The 19,114-nt window shown below is 41.7% G+C and overlaps 1 protein-coding gene across 6 annotated transcripts in view; it reads right to left on the bottom strand.

Annotated features, from left to right (window-relative positions):
- TET2 (tet methylcytosine dioxygenase 2) overlaps positions 1 to 19,114 on the bottom strand; it is a 126,028-nt gene that overhangs the window by 6,383 nt on the left and 100,531 nt on the right. The window contains exons 8-10 of one of the 6 annotated variants that reach the window (XM_036410015.2): positions 17,979 to 18,064; positions 3,012 to 3,153; positions 784 to 1,138 (exon numbers count right to left, since the gene is read on the bottom strand). In XM_036410015.2, coding sequence (XP_036265908.1) covers positions 784 to 1,138; positions 3,012 to 3,153; positions 17,979 to 18,064 — 583 coding nt within the window. Of the gene's footprint in view, positions 1 to 783; positions 1,139 to 3,011; positions 3,154 to 16,533; positions 16,669 to 16,994; positions 17,405 to 17,974; positions 18,065 to 19,114 lie in introns of those variants that run through there. The other 5 variants (XM_045589324.1, XR_006743069.1, XM_036410026.2 and 2 more) reach the window with 5 other exon arrangements.

Here is a 19,114-nt window from a genome sequence, read left to right on the forward strand (position 1 = left end):
CCTATAATTTGAATATAGACATTACATTGTATGATTCTTTACACTAGTAACTGCTGACATAAAGCAAGGGGCTATGGACAGGAAATATCAACTAAGTATTGACAATTCACATTCTATTGGTACTGCTATAGATGTGATCCATGGGATGGGTAAAAGCTTTATAAGAACTACATGTGGACCCACCTCCTACACCTCAAATGTAATATGGCTAAGGAAAGGCATCTTATTCTCCTGCCACTGCCCCTCAAGCTTGTTCCCAAACTTATTTCAATAAATTGTATTGCTTATGTTATCCAAGCTTAAAACTTTGGAGTCATCCTTAAATTTGTCTTCTTATCCTAATATTTTGCCAACAGTATATTGATATTAATTTTGGAAGAATTCACTTCTGTCGTTTTTGCTACATCTTCATTGCCACCACCAAAATTCAAGCTTTTATTACCTCACTCTTGGTTTATTGCTTCTGTCTCCAAACTATTAGCTCCTTCAGCTCTAATGTTACCTACCTGCCACTGTTACACTGACACTGATTCCACCATATCACTTACCTATCAGGAGATTCTGCCATTTATTATAGAATAAAACCCGAAGTTCCCCATCAAGCTGGGGCTGATGGTGCAATAGCTCAGTACCATCTCCAAGAGCAAAGCCTGGCCGTTTCGACTTTAGAGAAGATTCTGTTACAGGACTAAGACCATGACTGAATGTGACCTTCCAAAAGGAACAACGCCCATTTTCAGTATCATACAACACATATATCTACAAGGCTCACGTTCAATTTACCTGCCAAGTGTTTAGCCTGGGCTGCACCTTCCATCTGCTTTGTGCGGGATGGGGCTGGCTTGTCCTTTTCATTCTTGTGTGCGCTGTTCTCCAGAGAAAAAAGCTTTTCGGCTGCAGCTTTCTTGGCTTCTAGTTTCCTCTGTCGGCACGTCTTCACTGGCTCTGCCAACATCCGGACTTTCCGCCGAAAAGAACTTAGCACCTGAATAGCACCATTTCGTTTCTTCTCCTCCTGAGCTTCTGCACTTCCAAACTCATCCACATCGGACACTTTGTAGAGCGGCAGCACGTGGAGCTGCTCATCCTCAGGCTTGCCTCTGATTTCTCGATTGTCTTCTCTTGTGAGGGTGCAGACCTGGCAGGAAAGTAGGACAAACAGCCTGTTTCAGTCCAGAACAACTGTGTGTGTGTGTGTGTGTGTGTGTGTGTGTGTGTGTGTGTGTTTAATATGCTCATTAGACTGGATGTCTTCTGGACATGCTTCTAGATGTCCTTCCAGACAAAGCCATAGTGGCAGGGGCTTAGGCAGAGGTGGATCAGGCCAGCAGAGGAGAGCAATTAGGGGCAATGAGGTCAGCAGGGGAGAGTAGTTAGGGGTGATCAGGCTGGCAGGAGAGAGCAGTTAGGGACAATCAGGCAGGTAGAGTGGTTAGGTGCAATCAGGCAGGCAGGCAGGCAGGCAGGCAGGTGAGTGGTTAAGGACCAGAGTCCTGGACTGCGAGAGGGATAGCCGACTGTTGGGTCAGGCCCGGTCCCACCAGAGAGTGGGCCTAAACCTGCAGTGGGACATCCTCCAAGGGGTCCTGGATTGGAGAGGGTGCAGGCAGGGCTGAGGGGACCCCCTTCCTTCATCCCTTCTCTCCTCTCCCCCCTCCCCCTGTGCATGAATTTTGTGTACTGGGCTTCTAATTTTATATATATATATATATATATATATATATATATATATATATATATATGTGTGTGTGTGTGTGTGTGTGTGTGTGTATATATATATATATATATATATATATATATATATATATATATATAAAATATCCAAAGAATATGCTCTATGAAAATCCTATATGGCCTACAAAGCCTAAAATATATACTTTTCCTTTTAAAGTTTTTCATCTCCTGTCCCAGACCATTAATGCTTTCTCTGCTTCTTAACAAAAGCTTTGTACCAGTTTTCTCAAATTCTTTTTTTTTTAATTGTTTAAAGTATTACACGTAGCAGTACATATATCTCCCTTTTTTTTTCTTCTCCCCATTGACCTTCCCCCAGCCTCCCCCAACCCCTGGCACATGCCCTCATCCCCCTCCCCCCAGTGTCTGTGTCCATTGGTTGTGCTTATATGCATGCACACAAGTCCTTCGATTGATCTCTTCCCCGCCTCCCCAACACTCTGCAGCCTTCCTGCTGTAATTTAACAGTCTGTTTGATGCTTTACTGCCTCTGTATCTATCTTTTTGTCCATCGGGTTATAATATTCTTTATTTCCCACTGTTGCTACTATCTCCCTGAATTCTTTTCTACGCTACACTATAACTTTAGTGCCTGTCTTTTGTTTTCCCATTAACTGGTCACCTTCCTTAATTATAACTAGATCCATGTTGATGACTTAGGTTGATGAATGCAGTTTCTTCACTTGAACTTTCTCATTCCTATCTCCAGCTCGGATCATCTCTTGCCAGGCAAGCCCTTTTCCCGGACTTTGTTAGTGTGGAAGACTGTATTCACTTCCCCCTGTACCATAACCTCCAATTACAAGGCTCGGTGCACTCCACCCATTGAATATGTAGTTCCGTGGACTCTTTTTCACTTTGAATCTTCTATAGTAGTTACTGTGGCAGTGACGACGTGCTTCCATTATTAGTACTTCTCTGCAAGGTGACTGATACTTTGGTTTGCTGCTTAACTGGCCATAAAACCTACCAGATAGCTGACATGTAATTTTTAAAGATTTTTTTAGCAGCCACCTGCTAAGAGCTGGCAACTCATAGACACTGGTTTAGATTAGCACCAAGAATTTCCATGATTTCCATGTGCTTGTCAACACAGTTTCCCCTGGTGTGCCAACCTGTTGTGAGAGTGCTAGTTATGCCAAACAGTTGTGCAACAACAGTTCATTCATGAAAATGCTGCTGTGTGGTGTGACACCTGCAGAGAGCGTGTTCCTCTCACCAAACGCTGCTACCTGCCAGCCCTCTGCTCCTCCACGCCGGTCCTCGGCCGCACTTACCAAGGTGCTGCCGTTGTGCATGTTGTGCAAGTCTCTATGGGCGTGGGCACAGAAGTCCAAGCACGCAGTGACCCCTGAGAACGGACGGCCTTCCTTCAGACCCAGGCGGCACTCTGGCGCTCGGTGTTCATATTCAATCTGAAAAAGACAAGTATGTGTGTGAGGGGGGAGGTACTTAGGCCTTTTAAATTCTTGGGCATACATTTGATAAGAAAGTACAAGATCTGTGCAGTGAATAGGTAAAAAAGACACTGATATTTAGAACTTTTAGAAATGTTGCCTACTTAATATCCAAACACAACAGGATCGTACACAATAAAGCAAATACCTCGACATGGTCAAGTTTTTATTTGAGAGTGTTGAGGTATAACTGAAATTAAGCAGAATATATTTAAAGAGCACTATTTGATAAGTTTTGACATAATAATACTTGAAACCATGCCACCATCAAAATAATGTACTAGGTGTACCAGTTAATAATGTGGATTTTTTTCAATAGATGGTTACACATATGTTGATATATATATGATTTGATATGTATGCTATTTTGTTGTATTGACAGCAAGTTTCAAAACTTCATATGTCAAATTTGCTGAAGGAATTAACATCATAGATATTTTTTATGCTTAAAAATGTTGAATTTCATGCCAAAAAGCATTGGCGGGAAGTTTTATTTCATTAGTTTATTTTGAAGGAAAATGCTGCTGAATGCTTTGGAAAGCTTATGGTGAACATGTTCCATCTGAAGACACTTGTGAACACTGGTTTAAACACTTTAAAAGTGATAATTTCAATGTGAAAGAAAAGAAAGAACTTCTAGATCAACCAAAAAAGTTTGAAGACCAACAATTACAAGCATTATTGGATGAAGATGCGTGTCAACTTCAAAAACAACTTCCAAAAAGATTAAATGTTGCTCAGCAAACAATTTCTGATCTTTACAAGCAATGGGAAAGATTTTAAAGGAAGAAAAATGGGTGCCATGTCAACTGAAAGACACATGGAAAACCGGAAAGTCATCAGTAAAATATTGCCTCAATGGCATGAAAGTCTTTTTTTGCATCAAATTGTGACTAGTGATGAAAAGTGGATTTATTTTGACAATCTCAAATGCACAAAATCATGGGTTGATCCAGGTCAACCATCAACATTGACTGCAAGGCCAAATCGCTTTGAAAAGAAGACAATGATCTGCGTTTGGTGGGATCAGAAAGGTGTGGTATATTATGAGTATCTAAATCAGGTGAAACCATTAATACTGATCGCTACCAACAACAATCAATTTGAATTACGCTTTGATCGTGAAACGACCAGAATGTGCCAGAAGACACGGCAAAGTAATTTTGCTTCATAATAACGCACCATTACACACTTCAAACCCAGCTATAGACACGTTAAAAGATCTTGCCTGGGAAGTATTCACCCACCCGCTATATTCACCAGACTTTGCTCTTTCAGATTACCATTGATCAATGGCACAGGCACTTTCTGATCAGTACTTCAAAATGTACAAAGAAGAGGAAAATTGGGTCTCTGAATGGTTCGCCTCAAAACAAGAAAAGTTCTATTGGGACGGTATCCATAAATTATCTGAAAGATGGGGGAAATGTGTTGCTAGCGATGGATGTTACTTTGAATAAAGCACTTTTGATGTTTCTCTTGAATTATCATGATTTCTTTAATTATAAAACCCTCATTATTAACCGGTATACCTAGTACATATCCATCACTCCACAAATTTCCTCGTACTCCTTTATAATTCACGCCTCCTCTTTGTTTCAAGGCACCCACTGATCTCTGTCACTACTGATCACTTTTTTTCTAATATAAGTGTTCAATGCTATATTTCTTTAAGCAATGCTTTATAGCTGCATCACACACATTTTAATGTCATCTCTTAACTTTCATTTTGTTTGAAATACTTTCTAATTTCCCTTATATTTTATTCTTTGACTCATATATCATATAGAAATATATTGCTTCATTTCCAGGTATTTAGGGATTTTGTAGGCATCTCTCTGGTACAGATTTTAATTTAATTGGCTTTAATTTAGTGACTGCTTGCTTTAAAGTTTATGGTGTGCTCTTTAACTCACCATAGTCTGGATTCAAGTAATATTATACCACTCCGTATATAAGAACCTTATTACCGTATGCAGTAATCTCTCCTTATCCACAGTTTTGCTTTCCATAGTCAGTTTCTGTTACCTGTGGTCAGTAGTGGTCCAGAGATCCAAGATGGCTGCGCCCAGGTGAACACCTAGCTGCAGCCGCACACAACAATTTCAATAAAATACAACTAAAATATAAAACGGACATTGCCCAGAACTACAGGAAGGTTGACTGACTGGAAATTCTACAGCGAGAAGCAAGGAGAAAACCAGAAGGAGGTGCGGAGGAGCTGGAAAAGCCCAAGGTACGGAGACGCGGCGCGCGGAGAGGACGGACCTGAGAGGAGGGAGGCCGAGTGCCTGGCGGGCGTTCCCTAGCAGAAAGGAGATAAAACTCCGACTGTGCTGGGCCCCCGACTGCTCTGATCCCCAGTTTTAAGCCAGACCCCGGGACTCAGGCTCAGCCATAGGGAGCCGGGCTGTAAGGCGGAACCCCGGGGAAGTGGCGAAAGGAGGTCCCGGCGGTGCGCACACTGCGCACAGAGAAGGGATGGTCGGCTATGCCTCGGGATTGCCCTGACGGGAAGGAGACTGGGGCCCCAGACTGCTGTGAACGCCACCTCCTACTCCACTTCCAACTGAACTGAACCCCAATACCGGGCTCATTGTGGGAGAGCATAGACTGTTTGGCAGCAGGTAAAAATCGAGGGCACCTTTCTCTCAGAGGCGCTGGCAGCGAGCACTGAAGGACCCGCATAGGGCGGGGCTGACAGAAGCCAAAGGCTCCACCCTGAAACCCCGCCCCATCTGTAACTGCGAAATGAGACAACAAAATAGATCACAAACGAAAGAAATGGAGGACAAAAAGCGACTGGATATAGAGTTCAAATCTACGCTTATAAGGTTTTTCAAGAATTTCCTAGAAAAGATGGATAAGGCCAATGAGGATATGAAAAGAGATCAACTAGAATTAATAAGGAGTCAACAAGAAATGATAAGGGATCAACAAGAAATAAAGAATACATTGTCTGAAATAAAAAATATTTTACAGAGTCCTAAAAACAGGAGGGATGATCGCAAGAATCAAGTCAAAGATTTGGAACATAAAGAGCCAGAAGACACTCCTCCACAGAAGCTAGAAGGCAAGAGAATCCAGAAAATTGAAGATAATGTAAGAAACCTCTGGGACAACTTCAAGCGAACCAACATCAGAATTATGGGGGTCCCAGAAGATGAGAGAGAGCAAGATATCGAAAACATACTGAAAGAAATAGTGACAGAAAACTTCCCCCACCTGGTAAAAGAATTAGACTTACAAGTCCAGGAAGCGTACAGAACTCCAAACAAAAGGAATCCAAAGAGGACCACACCGAGACACATCATTATTAAAATTCCAAGAGCAAAAGACAAAGAGAGAATATTAAAAGAAGCAAGAGCAAAGAAGGTAGTAACCTATAAAGGAGCACCTATACGATTGTCAGCTGACTTCTCAACAGAAACCATGCAGGCCAGAAGGGAATGGCAAGAAATATTCAAAGTGATGAATAGCAAGAACCTACAGCCAAAAATAATCTACCCAGCAAAGCTATCACTCAGAATCGAAGGCCAGATAAAGAGCTTCACTAATAAAAAAAAGCTAAAGGAGTTCATCACCGCCAAACCAGAATTATATGAATTGCTGAAGGGAGTTCTTTCAGAAGAGAAAGTAAACAAAGATAAAAATTATGAACAACAAATACGTAACTATCAACAAGTGAATCTAAAAACCAAGGAAATTAAAAAAATCTGATCAACAATATTAACTGTTGAATATAATAGAATCAGAGGTATGGAAGGGGAGTGAACTGATGATTCTTGGGGAAAAGGGGAGAGGGGGGAGTGGGAAGAGACTGAACATAAACTGTGCACCTATGGATGAGGACAATGGGGAGAGGGGAAAGGGCAGAGGGTGGGGTGGGAACCTGGTGGAGGAGAGCAATGGTGGGGTGGGGGGGAAAGGAACATTTGTAATAATATGAACAATAAAAACTTATTAAAAAAAAAATAGTGATCCAAACACATTCAATGGAAAACTTAAAAAATAAATCATTTATGAGTTTTAAATCTCATGCCATTCTGAGTAGTGTGATGAAATCTTACACCAGCCTACTCAGTCCCACCTGAATGGTGAGTCATCTCTTTGTTCAGCATCTCTAGCTATATGCGTCAGCCTACCCACCCATTAGTCACTTGGCAGTCATTTTGCTATCAGATTGACTGTGTGGTATCTCAGTGCTTGTGTTCAAGTCACCCTTCCTTTACAAAACACATGTGCAGTGATGCTGGTAATTCGGATATGCCAAAGAGAAGCCATACACTACTCTCCTCAAGTGAAAAGCTGAGTACAGTCCATAAGATATTTTGAAAGAGAGAGACCATAGTCACATAATTTTTATTACAATAAAGGCCTGCTGCACGAATCCTGGGTCCCTCAGCCTGGCCTGTGGGGATCAGTTGACCTCCGTGCGGCCACAGCCCGGCCTTTCCCGCCAGCTCATTGGGTTCCAGCCCACTGTCTGTGTCAGTCCTGCACAGCACAAAGCAGTGCACCAAGTGACAGGCCGGGAAGGAGCCTGCACCCAGGCTGGGTGCCTTGCAGCTCCCATTCATCTTGGCCCTCACTGCGGCTGCTACCACCACAGCTCAAGTGTGCAGGGTGGGAGAGGCTCACATTGCCACAGCTGTGTTCATCAGCCATCAGGTTAGCATGTCACATCTGTGGTCTGTCTGACAGCTGAGCGGCACTTCTGCAGTGGGAGCACACTGACCACAAGGGGGCAACTCCTGCACTGAGCGTCTGCCCCCTGGTGGTCAGTGTGCCTCATAGCTACCGTCAAGTCATCTGGTTGCTTAGGCTTTTATATATATATAGATAATTATTCTATTTTCTTATTGTTTTTACTCTCTTTCTATGCCTAACTTATAAATTAAATTTAGCATAGGTAGGTATATATAGGAACAAAAGTATATGTGGGGTTGTAAAAGTATATTACTATCCACAATTTCAGGCATCCTCTGGGGGTATTAGAACATATTGCCTGTAGGTTAGGGTGGGGTGCAGAGGGGAGGGAAACTACCGTCTTCTAATTCCTAAGCCTCTGTGCTACTTCAACATGTTATAAAACTCAGAGAACACTGTTCAATATATATGTATGTGTGTGTGTGTGTGTGTGTATATATATATATATATATATATATATATATATATATATATATATATATTTAGCAAAGTATCTTTAAAATAAGAAAAAAGTCTTTTTAAAAAAATCCAAATTTCTAACTGGTAACATTTACTTTTTACCAGAAGATTTCCTTTAATATTTTTGAAGTGTTAGTCTGCTGGTGGTAACTTATTTCAGCTTTTGTCTGAAGAAAATATTTTTGTCTTTATTTTTTTATTTTTTAAAATAAATTTTTATTGTTCATATTATTACAAATGTTCCTTTCCCCCCCACCCACACCATTGCTCTCCTCCACCAGGTTCCCACCCCACCCTCTGCCCTTTCCCCACTCCCCATTGTCCTCATCCATAGGTGCACAGTTTATGTTCAGTCTCTTCCCACATCCCCCTCTCCCCTTTTCCACAAGAATCGTTAGTTCACTCCCTTTCCATACCTCTGATTCTATTATATTCAACAGTTAATATTGTTCATCAGATTTTTTTTTTTAATTTCCTTGGTTTTTAGATTCACTTGTTGATAGTTACGTATTTGTTGTTCATAATTTTTATCTTTATTTACTTTCTCTTCTGAAAGAACCCCCTTCAACAATTCATATAATTCTGGTTTGGTGGTGATGAACTCCTTTAGCTTTTTTTTATTAGTGAAGCTCTTTATCTGGCCTTCGATTCTGAGTGATAGCTTTGCTGGATAAATTATCTTTGGCTGTAGGTTCTTACTATGCATTACCTTGAATATTTCTTGCCATTCCCTTCTGGCCTGCATGGTTTCTGTTGAGAAATCAGCTGACAATCGTATAGGTGCTCCTTTATAGGTTACTACCTGCTTTGCTCTTGCTGCTTTTAATATTCTCTCTTTGTCTTTTGCTCTTGGAATTTTAATTATGATTTGTCTTGGTGTGGTCCTCTTTGGATTCCTTTTGTTTGGAGTTCTGTGCGCTTCCTGGACTTGTAAGTCTAATTCTTTCACCAGGTGGGGGAAGTTTTCTGTCACTATTTCTTTCAGTATGTTTTCGATATCTTGCTCTCTCTCATCTTCTGGGACCCCCATAATTCTGATGTTGGTTCGCTTGAAGTTGTCCCAGAGGTTTCTTACATTATCTTCAATTTTCTGGATTCTCTTGCCTTCTAGCTTCTGTGGAGGAGTGTCTTCTGGCTCTTTATGTTCCAAATCTTTGACTTGATTCTTGCGATCTTCCATTCTGTTTTTAGGACTCTGTATAATATTTTTTATTTCAGACAATGTATTTTTTACTTCTTGTTGATCCCTTATCATTTCTTGTTGATCCCTTATCATTTCTTGTTGATTCCTTATTAATTCTAGTTGATCTCTTTTCATATCCTCATAAGTCTTATCGATCTTTTCTAGGAAATTCTTGAAAAACCTTATAAGCGTAGATTTGAACTCTATATCCAGTCGCTTTTTGTCCTCCATTTCTTTCGTTTGTGATCTATTTTGTTGTTGCATTTCGCAGCTACAGATGGGGCAGAGTTTCAGGGTGGAGCCTAGAGCCTTGGCTTCTGTCAGCCCCGCCCTATGCGTCTCAGGGTCCTTCAGTACTCGCTGCAAGCGCCTCTGAGAGAAAGGTGCCCTCGATTTTCACCTGCTACCAAACGGTAGGCTCTCCCCCAATGAGCCCGGTATTGGGGTTCAGTTCAGTTGGAAGTGGAGTAGGAGGTGGCGTTCAGAGCAGTCTGGAGCCCCTGTCTCTTTCCCGCCAGGGCAATCCCGTGGCACAGCCAACCGTCCCTTCTCTGTGCATAATGTGCGTGCCGCCGGGACCTCCTTTCTCCGCTTCCCCGGGGTTCCGCCTTACAGCCCAGCTCTCTATGGATGAGCCTGGGTCCCCGGAGTCTGGCCTAGAACTGAGGTTCAGAGCAGTCAGAACTGGGGCCCAACACAGTCAGAGCTTTTATCTCCTTCCTGCTAGGGAACACCAGCCAGGCACTCAGCCGCCCTCCTCTCCGGCTCTGTCCTCTCTGTGTGTGCCACGTGTCTCCGTACCTCAGGCTTTTACGGCTCCTTGGCGCTTCCTTCTGGTTTTCTCCTTGCTTCTGGTTGTAGAATTTCCAGTCAGTTGACTTTCCTGTAGTTCTGGGTAATGTCCATTTTATATTTTAGTTGTATTTTTATTGAAATTGTTGTGTGCAGCTGCGGCTAGGTGTTTACCTGGGCAGCCATCTTGGATTCCTCTTGTCTTTATTTTTAAGAGTTGTTTTTATTGGTTTTCTAAGTTGACAGTTTGTTTTTTCTTTCAGTACTTTAAAAATATTTCTCTTCTGTCTTCTTTCTCGCATTTTCCCCCCTGACCCGACGTTTCCTGTGTTCATTATCAGTTTCCTTACTAAATGTAATATGTCTTTTTTTTCTCCATCTGCTTTTCGCATTTTTCTCTTTGTCATTGGCTTTAATCAAATTCATTTCCATTTTCATCTAGTCTACTTCCTGCCTCTTTTCCACCTCTATCAGGGGCTTTCTCAGCTTCTAGGATAAAGGGGTTTATAGTTTTGAACAAATTTTGGGTGAAAAATTTAGCTCTTATTTAAAATTTTCTGTGCACAATATCCTTCTGGTACTCTAATTTTATATATATATAAATACACACACATATATATATACATACACATACACACACACACACACACACACACATATATATATGTAATAATTAGTTTAATGATTAGTAGGCTATCAATCTATTAATTTTACTTCCAGTTTTGGTTTTTCTCTTTTATTTCACATTGGAATTTTTCTATTGCTATGTATTCCAGCTCACTAATCTGCTGTTGATTCCATCTAATGTTTTCCTTTATCCAGACATCATGTATTTTTCACTTTTAGAAGTTTAATGTGGGTCTTTTTTTTTATTTTATATCTTCTTAGTTTTCTTTATCATGCTTATACTTTCCTCTTATATATTTTAATGTCCTTGTCTACATATTACCATGTCATTTTTGGAACAATTTCTATTGATTGTTTTCCCCTTACCCTAATTATGGGTCATATTTTCTTACTTCTTTGTATGCCTAATATTTTTTAAAAATATGTTTCTACTGATTTTAGAGAGAGAGGAAGGGATAGGGATAGAGAGACAAAAACATTGATGAGAGAGAAACACCGATTGGTAGCCTCCTGCACGTCCCCACCGAGGATTGAGCCTGCAACCTGAGCAAGTGGGCCATGATCTCTTGGTTCAAGGGTTGGCATTTGACCACTAAGCAACACTGGCCAGGCTATGCTTCGTAATTTTTATGGGATTAAGATATTATAAATTTTACTTTGTTTTAGAGATTTTTTTTTTTAAAGCTTTTGTTCTGGGATGCCATTATTTGGAGTCAGTTTGATGCTTTCAAGACTTAATCTTAACCATCTGTAGATGTGACCAGAAAAGCCTAATCTGCTTCTGCTACCAAGGCCATAAGATTCTGAATATGCTCTTTGTCACTTTGTATGTCAATAGGTCTTTTCCTTCTGAATAGTATTAACAAAACCTTTGTAGGCCTTGTATGAAACCAAGGGATTGTTCTGCCTCCTCCTTTTGATGGCTCTTTCTACAGCCTTGGTAATCTCTTCACATGCATGCACAGTTCAGTAGTCAGCTGAAGACTCAAGCACAGCTTTCTACAGATATAGGAGCTGTTCTCAATGATGCCCTCTCCTCCCTGGCGCTCTGGGTTGTGAATTCTATGACGTTACTTCTCCATAGTCTGAGCTTTGTCTCCTTAATGCATAGATAACCTTGGGATCTGTTCAGGAACCTCCTCCCAGTCCTGGAGCCTAATGTACTCTTTAGGAAATAAGTTATGCCCTTTAAAAAACAAAACAAAACAAAAAAACCAACCCTGAATTTATTAGGGTGACATTGGTTTGCAAAACCATAGAGGTTTCAAGTGTGCGACTCAATAAAACATCATTTGCACACTGCATGATGCGCTCATTGCCCCAAACAAAGTTTCTTTCTGCCCCCCGTTTGCCCACCTCCACCTCCACCTCTACCTCACCCCCTTTCCTTCTGGCTGTTGCCACACTGTTGTCTGGGTCCATGTGATAAATTCACCTTTTAATTTCTCCTTTCTTTGGCATTACTATCTTGTGCTTTTTCTACTTCTACATATAAAAAATTGTTATTCCTATCTAATAAAAGAGTAATATGCAAATTAACCATCATTCCATGGCAAAAAAAGGCGGCGCCCACAGACACAAGATGGTGGCACCCAGTCCTCACAGGCCCACTGAGGTCCCCCAGTCCCAGGGAGGGCTGCTGCTGAGAGCAGGCAGCATGCGGCCCAGGCTGTTGGCCTGGGAGGCTCCCAGCCGAAACCCGGGCAGTGGCCTTGGAGACAACGCAGCCCCCCCCTTCCCCCCCCCAGCATGATCTGCTCCCAGCAGCGACCTGGGCAGTGGCCTGGAGAAAACACACTTCCCCTAGTGTGATCTGCTCTCAGCTGCTACCCAGGCTATGGCCCCTCTTCCTCTCCCCCACGCAATCCACTCCTAGCCAGGGTCTGGGCCTGGGCTGTGGGCCTGGGAGGCGCCAGCACTGCCTATCCCCCTCCCACCCAGGGATCAGCTCCCATCTACAGGGGGTGGGGGTGGGGTTGGGGGTGGGGGTGGGGTGTAGGCCTGGGAGGCAGCCTGGGGTTTCAGCCTCCAAAAGGCCTGCTCCTACATGGAGTGGTCCTCCCCCCTCTCTCCCCCCACACACACCTATGGCCTTGGAAATTCCCTTGCCCCCAGCTGAGTGATTGGAGACTGGGGGGGAGGGTATCTGGGCTATGTTGCCCAGCAAACCTCTCCCATTGGGTAGAAACTCCTGACCATGTTAGGGAGGTAAATGGGTTTGTTTAAAATCTTTAGAAACTGCAAAGGAAATGTCTGAGGTAGGGTTTCACATCAGAAGTAACTTACAACTAATTTCTGATGGCAAATGGGGACATTGCAGTTACATTACTGGAGAGTACCCCAAGGTCCGGAGGTTGGCTCTGCAAGGGCCGTGGCGGGTGCTCCCTACCCTGGTTCCTCAGCACCTTGGGAAGGGCTTGAGCCACCCAGGAAGGCCTTTTCCCTTACAGTTTTCACCAAGGCAGGGAGGTTTTATAGACATGAATAAGAAGTGCCCATGCACAAGCCCTGAAAATGTGGGGCCGGAGGAAATGACAATCAAACCAGGAAAAAAGCAAAATCAGAAACATAACCATCCCAAAATAGGTCATCTTTTTCTTCAGATGATGATAGTGTGTTTCCCTCTTGTTCGTCTTCTGGAAGCAAGATAGATTCAAGTACTGACAATTCTACCAATGGAAAAGTTAAGAGAAAGAGAGGACAAAAAAGAAATAAAAGGAGAAAATAAAGAAAGGACAAAAGATGCAACATCAAGAAAAAGAAAAAGAAGGAAAAAAGGGAAAAAAAACCCACATGATATCACCTTTCCAAGTGTCATGAAATTTCCATTTAAGGAGTTTATTTTATGACACTTTTAGTTTGAGTTTATATTTTTACTGATTTGTCAAGACACGGCAGGTACACTGTCTAATATGTTAAAGAAAAACCCTATTTAATAAAGAGGGAATATGCAGGAGAGGGCATTGGAGGTGACCAGGCTTTCAGGGGAGGGCACTTGGGGACGATCAGGGGAGTGGTTAGGGGGTGATTAGGCTGGCAGGCAGAAGCAGTTAGGAGTAATCAGGCAGGCAGGCAGGTGAGCAGTTGGGAGCCAGCAGTCCTTGATTGTTAAAGGAAGGTCTGCCTGTTTTTAAACAGGCAGCCAGACATCCCCCTAGGGGTCCCAGATTGGAGAGGGTGCAGGTTGAGCTGAGGGACCCCGCCTCCTCCAGTGCACGAATTTCGTGCACTGGGCCTCTAGTACACACACACACACACGGAGTGGCCAGATTATTATGATCTCTGAATGCATAATAATCTGGCCACTCAATGTATATCCTATATAATAAAGAGCTAATATGCAAATGGTCATCACGCCCATAATGGCTTAGACTCAAGACTGGGGAGAGAGGAATGGGGGCCAGCCAGACACAAATGAGCTCGCAAAAGAGGAATGGGAAACATCCAGGCCATGGCTGGGGACAGGGACAAGCCACACGCCACACAGTTTTGGGTGCCAGGGGCTGCACCTGTGCTTGCGGCATGGGAGAGGGACAAGCCACCCGCCCTGTGGTCCTGGGTGCCAGTGGGTGCACCTGTGCTTGCTGCCCAGGAGAAGGACAAGCCACACACACTGCAGTCCTCGGTGCCAATGCCTGAGGCCTGGAAGAGGGTCAAGCCATCCGCCCCACAGACCCGGGCACCAGCACCTGAGGCTGTAGCCTGGGCAAAGCCGCCTGCCCATGGTCTCCTGCGGCTGCTGCCAGCCCAATCAAAGCCAGCTGGGTCCGGGGTGCCTGTGGCTGGCCAGAGGGAGGGAAGCCTGGGTCCCGAGTGCCTGCAACTGGCTGGAGGAGTGAATCCTTGGTCCCAGGTGCAGGGTGAGGCAGAGACAGTTAGTGGTGATCGGGCCAACGGGGGAGCAGTTAGGGGTGATCAGGCCAGAAGGGGAGCTGTCAGGGGCAATCAGACAGGCAGGCAGACAGATGAGCAGTCAGAAGCCAGCCGTGCTGGATTGTGAGAGGCAGTCAGATATCCCCCAAGGGGTCCTGGATTGGAGAGGGTAAAGGCTGGGCTGAGGGACCCCTCCCCCACCATGCACAAATTTTGTGCACCGGGCCTCTAGTATATGTATAAAAGTAAATCCAGTCCCTGTGAATTCATCATGGCTAGAATCTGCACTCACAACATGATGTTTTTGATGGCTTGAATATTATTTACTACTAGGTTCATAAGTATATTTGTGTATTGACACTCATGACTCTAGCCCAGCTAGTGTGGCTCAGTGGCTGAGCATTGACCTAGAAACCACAAGATCACTGGTTCAATCCCTAGTCAAGGCACATGCCCAGGTTGCAGGCTCAGTCCACAGTAGGGGGTATACAGCCAGTCAATAAAGTTTCTCTCTCATCAATGTTTCTATCTATCCCTCCTCCTTCCTCTCTCTCTACAAAAATATCAAGAAATGCTTTGAAGACCCAATGAAGCTTAACTTTAGCAACAAGAGTTTAACTATGAAAACAGGGAATAAAGCCAGGAAGCACATTCAGATATGAGAAATAAAGTTAATATATTCAGCTGAGGGAAGTAGGCAAAAATCAAAAGATAGGATTTGACAGCATCCATACCTCAAAACATCTTCCCATTCAGTATGTGGAAAGATCACATGGCTCTTTTTTGATCTCTAAGCCATGTTAAGACATATAGATGAACATTACTAATGGTACCTATCATGCATATATATAAAAATACCTTATCCATTCACAGCCATTAATTGAATTAATTTATAGAGACATTAGATTTATTTTAATGCACAAATGTATGCAGTTAAATTTTATTTTATTGTGGTAAGAACACTTAACATGAGATCTATCCTTGTAACAAATTTTAAGTGTACAATACTTTTTTTTTTTTTACTACAGATATAAATGTTTATATAGCAGATTCTACAGCTTATTCACCTTGCCTAACTGAAACTTGATGCCCATTGATTAGTACACCTATACAATTATTCCTACATAAATAGTGATTCTCATCTCAGAAGTTATATATAGTCACTTTTGACTACTTTCATATTTTGAGCACTCCAGGTTCAGGAGATGCATAAAATACTCCAAAGGAAGTGTAATAGGTTAGAATATAAATGCTTAGAACATCAGGTGTGTATGAAACCATCTATAATGAGAATCAAAGGAGTAAAAAGCACAACAATGTTTTGTTATCTTGTCCCTTTCCCCAGCTAAAATAATTTGATTAATAGAAGCTATGAAAAGTAAGCAACCTTTTTAAAATTAAATCACTTTGTCCTCTTCCCACCCCCAACACACACACAGCATACCCAAATGGTTGCTTTCTTACCTACATGATGCAGTTCAACAATCTTTATGAGGCCTCCAAGGATTTGTAACCTTACATCTCTACCCTACTTTCAGGGAGAACCTTTTTGTATCTTCAGAAATACAAGCATCTTCTGGTCTAACTGTTATTGTATTATTCTGTAATTGCTATTATATACATATTGAGAGAGGAAGTTCCTTAAAGACAGAAAACCTACACTGCTCATATTTAGGTCCACAGTGACTAAACACAGTATCTGGTTTGTATCAACAACAAAATTTATTTAATACATTTTGTTGTTGATATTATTGAAACTGTATAGTCTTTTGCCTCCTTCAGGAGTATTTCTGAACAAATATTTTAGAAAACGTAGCCCTGGAGAATATTATGCTAGTGAAATAAGCCAGTCAGAGAAAGATAAGTTATCATATGATTTCACTTATGTATGGAATCTAATGAACAAAATAAACTAACAAAGTGGAGATGGACTCATAGATACAGAAAACAGACTGACAGCTATCAAAGGAGAGGGTGTTGGGCCTGGACGAGAAGGGTGATGGGAATAAGCAAAGTAAAAAAGAAAGACTCATGGACACAGACAACAGTATGGTGATTGCTGGAGGGAAGGGGGATGGATGGGAAGAAATAGAAGAGGGTAAAGGGGGAATAAATGATGATGGAAGGAGACACAATACAATGGGGTGGTAAATAAAATACAATACACACATGATGTATTGTAGAATTATATGTTTGAAACAAAATTTTATTAACCAATATAACCCAAATAAATTTAATTAAAAAGAGAAAAATTTAGCCTACTAAATATGTATAGTGTAGAACATACTTATGCAATAGGTTCATAGAGCCAAGACCAAAATAAAAAGGACCTGGCGAAATCTGGCATATCTGGACACTTGTAAGTAGTGCACCCATCTATAGTAATAAGAGAGTAATATGCTACTTAGACCAGACAGCCAAACGATGTTCTGGACAAAACTGCAGCTGTGAGGGCTGAGGCAAGCCGCCCGCCGCTGGAAGGCCAAGCCTTTGCATGAATTTCGTGCATCAGGCCTCTAGTAGCTTTATATCTGTAGACATTCTGAGAAAACAGTTAAGTGGGTTGAACCTATAGTTTGGGCAACATCATTTTATTTATTTATTTATTTATTTATTTATAATTATTTTAAAATATATTTTATTGATTTTTCACAGAGAGGAAGGGAAAGGGATAGAGAGTTAGAAGCATCGATGGGAGAGAAACATCGACCAGCTGCCTCCTGCACACCCCCCACCGGGGATGTGCCTGCAACCAATGTACATGCCCTTGACTGGAATCAAACCTGGGACCTTTCAGTCTGCAGTCTGACACTCTATCCACTGAGCCAAACCAGTTTTGGCAGATCATTTTAATTAATCACCAAAGTCTGCTTATAGGGACAAAATTATTTGGATGAGAACGCAATTAGTAGATATTTTGAGCCTCAAAAGCTCATATATACAGGTTAAAAGAGTAAAATGGTATATTTTACGTTTATCAGAAACAGATCACAGCAGTGACTTCAACAATTAGAAAAAATTTAGAAAAAGTTAAAAAAAACACACAAAACCATTGCTTCAAAAATATTTTTGGAAGTAGGTAGATAGGTCATCAATAATAAGTAAGTGGTCCCAGTTGTTGTCAATTATTTAAACTTACTTGGTTATTATATGCATCAGGTGCAAGTTTCTTGTATGTTGGGGCCATAAGAGTTGACAGGTTTTGTAAATGAGACTCCAGTTTTTCTTCCTGTATAAAATAATAAATACATATTAAATTCTAAATCCATTCTCTCAGTATGTGAGACTATCCGTTAGATTCCCCACCCCATATCTTAGATACAAATCACTATAAACTATTCATCTTACTAAATAAAGTATCTTAATATGACTATTTCTAAGTGTAAGTATAGGCCTTACATTACCAAGTTTTGTATGTGCTATTAATCTTCTGAGAGATTAATCAACTTTCTACTTTGCATGCAGATATTTGGCATTTTATAAATAGAAGACTGTGCTGGTAGAAGGGTTAGGAGAATGAAGCTACTATATGTGCTTTTTATTTTTTTTATTTTTTGTTTTCCTTTTCCTTCCCCACAGTGAGTGTTCTGACTGAAAGACTAGAATGAGTTTCTTAAGCTGGTCTGTTCTCCCTTGAGTCACTGAGGAAACTTAATTTGTAGAGATAGCATGCTCCTGCTAAAGCCCTTTTAATTCCCTTCTAAGACTGGATTTAAAACAAATTGCATGGACTTTTTTCCCTCTGATTTTCATTCTAAGAAGGTGACTATTTCCTCTGGGACAAACCACTCCACCCCTCTCTTCCTAGCCACCTGCTTCCTCTGTGTTTGCTCATTGACAAAATCTGCCAGTTCTCATAGACTTCTTGTAGTAGGCCTTCCGGAACTAACACAGAGGAACCTAATTTGGGGCAGTTGGACGACTGCCCCCTATGATGCCCAGCACTGAGGTTTTAAGGAACTGACTCACATGCAAATATTCTTTTGCTCATGGGGAACTTAGATGCTCTTTGTAATTTACAGTAGGTCTGGCTAAGACACATTTAAAGAAGAATATACTGTCTTAAAGAGGTCACAGTCTCTACTCCCTCTCCAATCTGCTGCCAAGCAAGATGGCTATTAAAAGGGTTTGTTTGCTTTAATTTGTCTATTTCTAACCTCTGTACTTTTAAATGTCTATGAAAATAGCATTTTGAAATTTGAAAGGATCTCTTCACATAATCCTATATAAGAAGAGAGGAATATGCTAATTTTCCACTATGCTATAACGTCACGAACAA

Source organism: Pipistrellus kuhlii, unplaced genomic scaffold, assembly GCF_014108245.1.
Source record: "Pipistrellus kuhlii isolate mPipKuh1 unplaced genomic scaffold, mPipKuh1.p scaffold_m20_p_1, whole genome shotgun sequence".
Lineage (NCBI taxonomy): Eukaryota > Metazoa > Chordata > Mammalia > Chiroptera > Vespertilionidae > Pipistrellus > Pipistrellus kuhlii.